This window comes from Sturnira hondurensis, unplaced genomic scaffold, assembly GCF_014824575.4.
Source record: "Sturnira hondurensis isolate 20B ecotype Veracruz unplaced genomic scaffold, ASM1482457v3 Scaffold0007217, whole genome shotgun sequence".
NCBI classification, from domain to species: Eukaryota; Metazoa; Chordata; class Mammalia; order Chiroptera; family Phyllostomidae; genus Sturnira; species Sturnira hondurensis.
The window spans coordinates 4,445,762-4,457,345 of record NW_028079848.1 but is presented as its reverse complement, the minus strand read 5'-3'; the positions used below and the strand labels follow the sequence as shown (position 1 = coordinate 4,457,345).

The window sequence follows — 11,584 nt, the reverse complement described above, 5'->3', positions numbered from 1 at the left end:
GCGAGGGCGGCCAGCGCTGGAGCCAGGACAGAGGCAAGTCCCCAGAGGGAGCAGCCCAGCCTGCGGACACCTCGCTCTCCAACTCTGGCCCTCCAGAACCGGGGAGAGCGCGCACGCCACCTCCTCACCTCCCATGAACTCGTTCTTCCAATTTCCAAACTGGAAAGGACAGGGTCAGAGGCTCCCCACCAGAAAAACGCGGTCAGTAAGTAGAATCTGCCAGAGTGGCCGGGAGTGACACCTGTCTCTCAGAGTCTGCTTCTGGCGACTAACAGGTATTGCGGCTGCCCTGGAAATAAACATCCTAAGAAAAGTCACTTCCCGTGTATTTATGATGACCTCGAAGCGGCTGCCCCCAAGTCTGCCCCCGCACACAGTCAGCACGTGCCTCTGGATGCTTCCATGGTCCCCGAGACGCCCACCGGGGAGACGGGGGGCGGAAACGCCTGTGCGCGTGGCAGGCGCTCAGCCCAGGGGTGAGCCCAGACGCCCCGACCCCTCGAGCAGGACACCCGCCCTCCCGCAAGTGCCCCTCGTGATGTATCAGTCAGTGCCGCACAGGCCTCATGGAGGTCAGCTCCGGACGGATGTATGGACGGGGCGGGGGAGTTGTCTCACAAGTCCACAGTTAATTCCTGATTCTGGAAACTATCTGTACACGTACTCAAATATTTCAACAGAAAGCCTTGCCCGTCTGTGTTTACCTAAGAAATAAAATTCTGCAAAAGAAACTGAAAGAGGCTTGCAAACACACAGAGAGGACAGGTGGTGGCCCCAGATGTGGCGGGGGGGGGGGGGGGGGGGGGGGGGGNGGGGGGGGAGGGGCAGGGGCAGGGCCTGGCAGCTATAAAACAATAACCAGAAAGTAAACAGCATGACAAGCGCGGTCAATAATACCGAGACGGCTGCCTGTGGGGCCCGCTCTGCTCCTGGACGTGTTGGGGGATCAATATGCCGAGTGAATGATTGTCTCACCCTAGGCCGTACCCCGGAAACCAATGGGAGATAAAATAGAAACAGTGGGTCCCTGTCTCGTGCCTCAGTTCAAAGGCTCAGTCAAGAGACCCTGCTCTTGAACTTGAACGGAAGGAGAAGGGGAACCAAGAGGACCAGCCTCACATTGCTCCTGCTCCTTGGGGCTCCACTCCTGCCACAAAAAGCCTCGGCCCCCCAACCCCCCTTCCCTCACTCCAGAGACAGCAGGGCAGGCCTGCGTTGCCAATTTACGCCACAGCTGAACTCTGGTCCCCAGCACAGGGGGACTGGCATCAGCCCCAGGAAGGCCGCGGCCACCCCAGCAGGCGTGTGTGACCCTGCAGGTCAGCGTGGCACCCTCCCACCCCACAGGAGCCAAGTGTCACAAGAGAAGAGGAAAATGCGTGTCCCTTCCCGTCGGGCATGTGTCAGTCCCTGGGAGCCGCCGGGAGAGGCCCCTGCTGTGCCTCCGGGAGGGGCCCTGGGTCAGGTAACGTACTTTTTTGAGGTTGGCCTGTGCGGGAAAACAGTCATACGAGTCCACGTAGCCGTAAAGGTGGACTTTGTCTATCTGCAAGATGAAATTTTATAGGGTGGCTCACCGATCACCGATGACATGGGTGTGAGCACAGCCCGGCCCCAAGGTTGGTGTGTGACAAACGCACCGGTGCCTTCGGTCGGCCTTTCACCCTCCACGTACCTGGGCTACACCCGAAACGAAGCTCTCATTTCGGACCTTGTGTCGCTGGGTTGGGCTTTCTCATCCCCTCTGCCAGTTCTGGTCTCTTCTTTGGCACATTTACTGAGACTCCTGACCTGGAAGGTCATTGCTGGCATGTGAGAGCTTCTAGCTGCCCCGTCTGGGCTTCCTGATCCCCCCCCTCCTTGCTCCCCTGTCTGTCCTTGGGCGCCTTCTGGTGGGTCCCGTGCAAGTGTTTCGGGACCCCACCCTGGCTGGGGCCAGGGGCTGTTGAGTAGTTCTTTAAAATATGACACGTGGAACATAGAACGTGCCACCTTCACCCCTTTAATGGGCAGAGTCCGCGGCATTAAGTGTGTCTATAGGCGGTGGAAGCACCACAATTTCCAGAACCTGGACATTGTCCGGAAGGAAACCGCGGTGCCATTAAGCAACAACCCCCCCACACCCTCCCGTCTGCCCCCCGACTCCACGCACGCTCTGTCGTAAGTGGCCTGTTCTGAGTCCCCCGTGAGTGGGATTGCATGACAGGTGACGTTGGGGTCTGGCGCAGCTCACTCAGCATGATATTTCAAGTTCATCCATGTTGTGGCATGAATGAGGTTTTCTTTTATGGCTGAAGAACGTTCCTGTGTATGACTGTGATATGTGATATCACACTTCATACAGGCATACACACACATGTGGCACACCTTGTCTGCCCAGTCACCTGTTGGTGGCCGCTGGGCCGTTCCCACTCGAGCTGTGGATAGAGCCACTGTGAACGTTGGTGAGTGCCTGCTCCACGTGACGAATATTCACCGGGGGGTGAGCCACGCTGCTGGCTGGAGTTCGTGGGCGCTGCCATGCACTAGGTCCCACGGTGTTCAAATTATAAAACTCTAGAATAACAGTGGGGCTGCGAGGCCGAAGCGGGCAGTGCTTCTGGGAGAGGACCGCTGTCTGCTGTTCTGGACACGCCGAGAGGGGCCGGGGGTTTGTGAGGTGGCTGCCCTGGGGACAACCCGGGGAGGCGGGGGGCAGGGTTGACATTCACTGGGAGTGGCTTGAGGGGTCAGTGGAAAGTAAGAAGAGAGGAGACAGACAGACAGAGGCTTGGCTGTGCGGCGAAGAGAAGGACCCTCACTGGGAGGGAACGGGGAGTCAAGGTCTGTAGTTCTCAAGATGGGAGAGGCTTGCCTGTCTGTAAGTTCGAAACGGAAGGGGCAGGTCCACAGGAATCAGGAAAGAGCAAGAGAGTGGCCGGAGGTCCCTGAGACGGTGGCCTGGAGATGACCTCGGGGACCAAACTGGGCCTGTCCCCGTTTTGCTGACATTTCCAGGCGAGTGTGCATCTCCTGCCCTGGGACTGGGTCTCAGTTGACTTTATGTCCCTGGTTCCCAGTTTAGGACCTGACACCCGCAGGGGCCCTGCGAGGGGGTTTCCCCTTAAGGAGGTAAACTTCGTGCCTCAGGGACATAGAGGGGTGGGCCTGGGACCGGCGCCAACCTCCCTGCGGGCTCTGGGAAGGCGGAGCAGCCCCCGCGCGGCTGCCCGGTCAGGCCTGACACAAAGGCCTCACTGGCCCCGGTCCCGGGGTCAGAGTGCCCCGTGGGGAAGCCGCACTGAACCCCTTCACCTGCAAGTGGTGGGTGACCGAAAACAAGCTCTTGCCCTCTGGGCGTCTCCTGGGTCCAGAACAGCGATTTTCAACCCGTGTGCTGCCGGAGATTTTAAAACATGCAGCACCCGGCTGTTTAGTCGGGGCGCTGACCTCTTTTCCCTTAGACTGTCAGATAAAAAACAGGCCCTGGCTGGTGTGTGACTCAGTGGATTGAGTGGCGGCCTGAAAACCTAAGAGTCGCCAGTTCAATTCCCAGTCAGGGCACAGGCCTGGGCGCATGAGAGGCAGCCACTCTTTGATGTTTCTCCCTCTTTCTCCCTCCCTCCCCCCTCTAAAAATAACTAAATAAAATCTTTTTAAAAATAATAAAGACAACAGCTAAGACAGTAACACTCACCTGGTGTGAATGAATCAAAATCACACCTATCTGGTTTTTGCCAGATTGGCAAAAAACATAACGTATTTTCTGGCGTCCCACAGAATCCTAGTCATTATTAGCTTATGTGGGCCCTGAGACGAAAAGGGTTGAAAACCGCTGGTTGAGGGGAAAGACCCAACCTCCTGTCCCGGAGAAGAAACGGCACTCGCTCGGGAGTCCCCTGTGTCCAGACAAGACGGCGGCGCAGCTGCCCGCCTGGCCAGGGACAGACCAACCGGCCTCTCACGTCATTCCATCCACTCGCCCTCCCATCGTGTACAAACAGGGAAATTAAATTAAGTCAGTCAGACAATTGCGTTAGAAGGCTCCTTCTGTCCTGGGAAAGGATGCCGTTGCTTTGATCGGCAAATGTCATTTCCCACTTATTTGCTTTCCTGAAATTTTAAAGTGCCTTCTCATATCCTCCCAGGAATGAGAAAATGAGACAGAAATGGCCTTTCTGGGCCTGGAGGCTTCAAAGGACATGTGTCTCGGTGACAGGGGCAGGCGCGCCCGTGTGTCTGAGGAGGGAGCGTGCTGAACCAGCAGTGTGTCCCCACATTCACTCGGGCCTGGGTCCAGCTCGGGGTGAGGAGATAATGAGCAATAAAAGGGAGGCAGGTGGCAGAATGCGTCTGAGTCTCCCTCAGGCAGCTCGGGGAGAGAGCTCTCTGCTGCAGGCCACCGGGGCGCACCCAGAAAGGCCCACGTGCATAAGGGGAGCCAGTGCAGGCTCCTTAGATCAAAGCCAAACTGCAGGACAAGAGGACAGAGGCTCGCCTGGGGCCCTCTGTCCCCGTCCCCGTCCCCGTCCCCGACTTCTGTCTGCGGTCCTGGGCGCCTGCGCAGTGGTGGCTGGGCTTCCCGGAGTTTCTGAGTTCAACCAGGAGCCTAAAAGGAGCCTGGCCCTGGCCCCCTCCCTGCCCCTCTGTGCTGTGGCCCTGCCCACTCATGTACTTGACCCTGTGCCCAAGGTAAGGCGAGGGGCGCAGACCCCAAACCAGACCTTCGCAGAGCAGAGGGAGCCCCAGGCAGGGTGGTCCTCCCCTCCGACCTCCAGAGAGAAGAGCATTGCGGCAGTGGTGGGAAGGTCAGGAGGAATCAAGTTAGAATGTGGGGAGGGGCCCCAGGGAAACGAGAACTTGGGCAGATGGCTGGAAACACACAGAGACTGGGACCCACCGGGGCACCAAACAGGCGGGAGCAGCTGAGAGCTTGCCCCCGGAAGGCGGGACCTGTTACGGCTCCAGTGTCCAGGGGGCCTACCCACCCCCCCCCCGCCCCGCCTCGCACCCCCGCCGCCCTGGCCGGGACCTCTCTCACTTCTCAACAGAGGAGGGGTCCGCCTCGGGGTAGCTGTGGGTTCCCTCAGTGACTGTCGTGTCAGGGCTTGGTGTCTCCCAGCGGTCTCGCTTTCCTTCCCGAAAGCAGGCGCACTAGGATTTTGAAATCGTAGGGAACGCACAGCCACACAACCTGCAGGGGAACGTGCAAACAGGACGGTGCTGGTCTGCCCGGGCCGCTCCCCAGGCCACGAGTAAATGCCAGACTCCTCGCAGCCCCGCTCCCGGATGTGGGTTCGCTCTGGGGCCGGCCTCGGTCCCGGGCCACACCTGCGGGGGCCAGCTTGCCTGGGCTGGCCGTGTGCCTGCCCACGTGGGCGCATTTCTCCGGTCAGGACAGAGGTGCTCCTCATGGGGGCCCGCCGCGCGGGAAGCCCATGAGAGTACAAGGCCCAGGCGACGCTCCCTGGGCTCCGGGAACCTAGTCTCACAAACAAGCCTCACGTGAACACAGCACCGCAGGGAACTCAGCGTCACCGCCTTGTCCCCGAAGTGCCAACCCGAGGGACACAATTCTCCAGGAACTCGGGAGGAAGGGCCTTTCGCGAGGGCGGAAGGCCGGGAGGTGTTGACTCCAGGTAGGCAAACAAGCAGCGGAGAGCCCTCCCCTTCGCTGTACTTCCGAAGGCACACCCGTGACCGGCCGAAAGACAGGGCGCTGGTGCCTCAGCAAAAAGCAACAGAAAACACCGAGGGCTTCTCGGGAGACGCGGGCTCGGACCCTGCGCCGAGGCTGCTCGAGGCTCCAGGGACCGGGAGGACGGAAACAGCGCCCTGCAGGAGCCAGGAGGGCCTCGAAGCGAACTCCACACCCCACAGGGAACTACTCCACCAGGCCCCTGCTCTGTAATCGAACCATTATTCTTAATCCATTACAGGAGATGACGTCTGCCCGCCCGCTTGCGTGTGGCGGGCTGACGCACTTTCAGAAGGAGGCCAGAAAGCCGGGGGGCGGGGGGGGGGGGGGGGTGCAGGTGCACGGTGGTCATAATTCCCCCTTACTGGTTTCAATTTACCCCCACTCATCGGCCTGCAACACGCACCCCCCTCCCCCGCCCCCACACACACACCCTGGTGCCGGCCGGGAGCTGGAGTTTATCTGAATTCACTGTGCGCAGATGGGTGGGGCTGGGAGGAGAGAGGTGGTCAGATATGAAAGGCACGTCGGCAGCCAAGTCCGGGCGCCCAAGGCCTGGCTGGTTGCTGCCCTGCCTGCCTTGCATCAGAAAAGGCCTCCTGACTTCACAGAAAAGCAAATCAAATTTGCTACCAGCACACAGGCTGCAGCCGAGGGATCCCTCACAAGAGCGCTTCACTCTCTCTGTTTCTCCTTTCTCCAAGGAGCTGTTTCTGTGCTGTGTGGCCTCTTCCCACCTGGAATGGAGCAAAGGTACAGTTGAACATTTTTTTGCACTGAGTTGAAGATTGATATCTCGCCGTGCCTTGCTGGAGGCCCCCTCTCCAGCCCCTCACCAGAGACACCTTTCAGTAGATTGTCCTTATTTTTCTCTGGTTTCCAGCAGAACTTCTTGTTTTGCAAACTTCTTGTTTTCTGTCAATACTTCACCAGTTGCTTTGCCCAGGGCTCAGAGAGCTTCAGGACCAAGAGCGATCCTAAAGGCTCAGGGCTTGGGGTGTGAGGGGTGCTGGGGGCGACTGGAGGGCACAGGGTTTGGGGTGAGGCTGCTCTAGACTAACAGGTGCCCAGAGTTCATGGTTCAGAAGCACAGCCAGGCTTCAGCAGCTCCCGTCAGGAAGATACTCACCTCCTCATGGGGTGTACAAGGGTCTGTGAGCTGAGTCGGAGCTCAGGAAGGTCCACGGCGGTGCCCACAACCCTCCAGACCTTTGCTGAATTGTACTGTGGGGGTCCCGTCTGGGGGACATTGAATTCTTCAAGTGTCAGTGTGACATCTGGGGAAGAGCTACTTCCCTGGTCAGGACGGAGCTGTCCTGGAGACAGTCTTGACATGGCGGCGTGTCTAAGTCTCTGGCTGGTGACAAAGGTTTGGGACTGTCACCGTCCTGGGCTGCTGGCTGTGACCTGGGCCACTTACTCGTTCAGCAAATGGGAACTGGAACCCTTGGGTGCCCTGGCTCTGGGGTGCAAGGGCAGAGTCACGCAGGCGTGGTTCCTTCCTTCGTGTGGTTTTCAGCTTTTTTAGGGGGTACAGATGTGAATTAATCCCATGGTGACAATGGGAGGTCCTATGAAAGTCTTACGAAAGAACAGGCAGGGTGAGGGGGCAGGGGGCGTGGCCGCCTGGGGCGCTCGGGGAAGATGCTGCTACTGCAGAGGGAGCAGGCCTGCCCCTGGTGGGAAGAGGCCGTGGGCCGTGTGCTCTGGGCTGGGAGGAAATGCACGGCCAGGTGGCATTCCAAGAATGAGCAAAAGGAGCTGGAGGGGGAGGCTGTGAGGCGCCAGGTGTCAGCCCTGAGGCTGTGCCAGAAACTTTGCTCTTTCTGCTCAGAACAATGGGAGGACCGGAATGTGCTTTTAAGAGGTGGGAGAAAGGGCAATGGGGTGAAGTCGTTTTTGAAATTCCCACTTTAAATATGTTATTCTGGCCACTGTGAAAAACGCAGAGTGGAAGCAGGGTGACCAGTGAGGGGTCGATGGCGGAGGTCCAGGAGGGAGGTGGTGGCAGCTTGGATGATGGAGGGGGGTCATCCAAGGTGAGGTCGTGAGGTCCACGTGAGTGGGGACCCTGATGGGTTTGAATTGGGGTGTGAGGGGGGAGGGGTCAGAGGTCACGGGGAGTGTCATGAGGGCCATCTGAAGGTCTGGGGATGCTCGAGGCGTGCTGATTTGAGTTGTGGGCACACCAAGGACCAGGTGTTCAGCAGATATGGCTCCGCCCTGCTCTCTCGAGTGCGCGTCCGAGTGTCCTTTGTGTACAGGGTGAGGTCACCGGGACAAAGTGCCACAGGCAGAGCCCTGAGCCTTGAGCCACGACAGCACACAGTGGCGAAGGAGGTGAAGGAAGAGTCCACACAGGACACAGGAGGATGGCCAGAGAGGCACCAGAAGACCCGTAAGCTGCTGGGGGCCAAGGCCAGGTCGGGCTTCAGGGTCCGGAGAGGGGGCAGCCAGAGGCCGTGTGGGCGCTGAGACTTTTTTTGACCTAGGAGCTGGTGGGGCAGTTTTAAAAGTCAATGGAATGCGGTGCCATCCTATTTATACGTCACTTGTGAAATGACAACATTATAAGGGTGCAGCGTAAACCAGTGATTGTACAGAGTGGGTATCATTTCTCCCTTGTGGTCTGGTGGAGTCCAACAGCAAACCCCCGTGGGGCTTTCTGTCTGGGAAGACGATCAGTCGTTTTTTCAGTCTGTTTCAGGGGCACACGCCTACTCAGGTTGTCCGTTCCTTCTCGGGCTTTTTCTTTCAACACTTTAATTATTTAACCTCACCCTCTTCTTGCTTGTATGCTTTCTGAGAAGAATTCATGTTTAATTCTCACCTTTGTTCCTTGATAAATAAGAGGGTTTTTTCCCCCTTTGGCTTCTTTCAAGGTTATTTATCTTTGATTTTCTGAAATTTCAGTGAGTTCAGCCTAGGTATAGTTTTTTTGGGGGGGATATACCATGCTTGGTGTTCTTGGATCTTTTTGGATCTGTAGGTTGGTACCCACATTAATTTGGGAGGAATTCTGAGCCATTATTGGCTCACATGTGTCTTCTGTTTTTCTCTCTCCTGCTATTCTCAGCACGCATTATGTCACACCTTTTGCATTTGAACCACCATTCTTGAATATTCTGCTCCATTTGGGGGGATGGGGAGCGTGTTTTCTCTTTGCTTTTCTTTTTCTTTCTTCCTTCCTTCTTCCTTTTTAAAAAATATTTTATTTATTTTCAGAGAGAGGGGAAGGGAAGGAGAGAGAGAGAGAAACATTGTGGTATGGTTGCCTCTCATGTGTCCCCCACTGGGAACTGGCCTGCAACCCAGGCATGTGCCCTGACTGGGAATCGAACTGTGATCCTTTGCTTCACAGGCCCACACTCAATCCACTGAGCTACACCAGCCAGGGCATTCCTCTCTCTTCTTCCATCCCACAAGAAGGCACAACTTCACTGGTGATAGAAGCAATACAAGTGTCACACCAAGCTGCAGTAACTCCTCTGAAACGGCAGAGTAAGGGTCCTCTTGTTCCGATGGGCACAACCTTAATTCCGTGACAGCTGTGCAGTGCTCCCGCCACTGCTCCTCGGGGCTGGCACTGCCTCTGCTCTTGACACATTTGCTTGTGACATTGACCGAACCTGTGTCCTCAATCCCATACCTGTTTCATCAGCCTCTTCCTCTTCTCTTTCCTCTTGTGCAGTTGGACTCTGTGGGTTTTCTTCAATGTTTGCGACAGCTTCACCTTGAACTTTGAATTCCTCAGTAGCTGCTAGCTGTGCCTGCTGAGATCAACCTTCGACCTTGGTTTCCCCCGAAACTACGTAGGTGCCTGAAGCTGGGCTCTTGTAGTCCTGGAGCTTTGTGATGACAAAGGGGATATTCTTAGGTGTCCAAGAATATACTGACCCTAGAATAGTGACCCTAGTAGCCCCTGTAACCTGTCCTAGACCCAGTTTGGACATAGCCTTCCTGGTTTGCTTTTCGCCCTGGCTGTGTGTGGCTTTGCCAACTGGCTCTTTCCCGCGTTCAGGGGCTGCCAGCTAGGCTGGCTGGGGGCTGCCCTGCATGCAATCTTGCTCCTCTGGTTCTCATATTGCCCCATCACATCAGATTCTGCCCCAGCCCCCGTCTCAGCCCTGGGCTGAGCCCCGCAGCAGGGGTGGTCTCTGCGGCTTCCCTGGGCATTTTGTGCAGGGCATGCGGAGACCAAATCTTTCTCTGAATTCTTTCGCTTTTCAGTTTGGGAAGTTCCTACGGTCAGACCCTCAAGTTCCGAGAGTCTGTCCTATGCCCCATCAAAGGCATTCTTTACCTGTTATTAATACCACTATTATTATTATTATTATTTCTTTTTAATTCTTTCTTCAAATTTCCCTCTCTCTGCTGTTTCCCGTCTGTTCTTGAACGTTGTCTTCGTTTCCTCTGCATCTGGCTCGTTTTTTCCGCTCCTGACCTGATAACGCCAGCATTCCTGCCAGATCTAAGTCTGATGCTGAAGCCCGCCGGGTCCCTCCAAACTGCGTTCTGCCCTTCAGGGTGCCTTGTGCTGCTTGGTGGCCGGCTGGACGTGAAGTGCTGAGGAGCCCAGCGTCAGTCCCCACGGGGGGACCTGCTTGTGACTTTCTGCTTCAGTGCATGCGGTTCTCTGTGCCCACCTGTTGTCCCTCCAGCCAGGGGGCAGCCGTTTGCCCCGTAACTTTGGTTCTCCGGTGCGGGTCAGAAGAGTCGCTGATTTTCGGTTGAGCCAGTCTTTCATCTGGCATCGGGGCAGAGTTCCATGCCAGACCCAAAGCCACGAATCGAAAGCCCTTAGTGCACTTACTTCCCACCAAATAGTAACCCACTGTTTGCACGCGCCATCCACTCACTGGAGGACATTTCGGTTTCTTCCAGGTTTGGGCAATTATTAGCAGGGCTACTAGAAACATATCCATACAGAGTTTTGTGCAGGACATAAGTTTTGCAATCAGTTGGGTGAACACCTTACAGAGCGCTTGCTGGGCTGCATGGTGCGACTATGTTCAGCTCTGTAAGAAAGTGTGAAGCTGGATTCTGAAGGGTTGCACCATTCCCCTTCTCATCAGCAGAGAATTAGTGTCCGGTGCCCCCTGTCCTCGTCATCCTTGAGCACGGCCAGGTCTTTGGTTTGTAGCCATTCTAACAGGTGTGTGCGGTTTCTCATTTTGCTATGACTTTCTACTCCCCGATGACGAGTGATGTTGAGTATTTTTTGTACAGCTATTTGCCATCTGCCTATATTCTTTGGTGAATACGTACTTTACATCTTTCTTTAATTTAAAAAAATAACCTCTCCGAAGGGTACAAGCCTTCAGTGGTTATAAGGTAAGTGAATTCTGGGGTCTGACACAGAGCACGGCTACGATCAATCGCACTGTGCCGTGTCCTGAGAAGAGGTTGCCGAGACAGCAAATCCCGAGGGCTCTCACCACACAAAGAGAAAACAGGGAACCGTGTGAGCTGATTAGAGGTTAATTAACCTGGTTAACCAATGGTAATAATTTCCAAGGCACACATACATCAAACCAGTACACTGTACGCGTTAAATGCATACAATTTTATTTGTCAATTATATTTCCACCAAGCCGCAGGAAAATATTTTAAATCAATAAAATTTAAGAACTGGACTACCACAGGACCCATTGGCAATCCCCTTTCTCGGTATGAACACAAAGGACTGAAGGTAGGAGCTTGAACAAGTGTCCACACCCCCGAGTTCGTAGCCATGCCATTCACAGCGGCCAAGAGGTGGAAGCCACGAAACTGCTTATTATTGGCTGAACGGAGACACAAAACTCGGTCCATTCACGTGGCGGAGTAACACTCAGCCCTAAAAAGCAAGGAACTCCTGCCACCGGTCACAACACGGTTGAATCCCGAGGACATTATACTTGGTGA

At 55.8% G+C, this 11,584-nt stretch overlaps 1 protein-coding gene and 1 pseudogene across 2 annotated transcripts in view; one reads left to right on the top strand and one right to left on the bottom strand.

The window, feature by feature from the left end:
- Positions 1-5,870: 5,870 nt before the first annotated feature.
- LOC118990669 (cytidine monophosphate-N-acetylneuraminic acid hydroxylase) overlaps positions 5,871-11,584 on the top strand; it is a 34,716-nt gene continuing 29,002 nt past the window's right edge. The window contains exons 1-2 of one of the 2 annotated variants that reach the window (XM_037051396.1): positions 5,871-5,886; positions 6,382-6,429. In XM_037051396.1, coding sequence (XP_036907291.1) covers positions 6,420-6,429 — 10 coding nt within the window. In that variant the 5' untranslated portion in view covers positions 5,871-5,886; positions 6,382-6,419. Of the gene's footprint in view, positions 5,887-6,180; positions 6,431-11,584 lie in introns of those variants that run through there. The other variant, XM_037051395.1, reaches the window with a different exon arrangement.
- Positions 9,208-9,963, bottom strand: LOC118990670 (nascent polypeptide-associated complex subunit alpha-like; annotated as a pseudogene).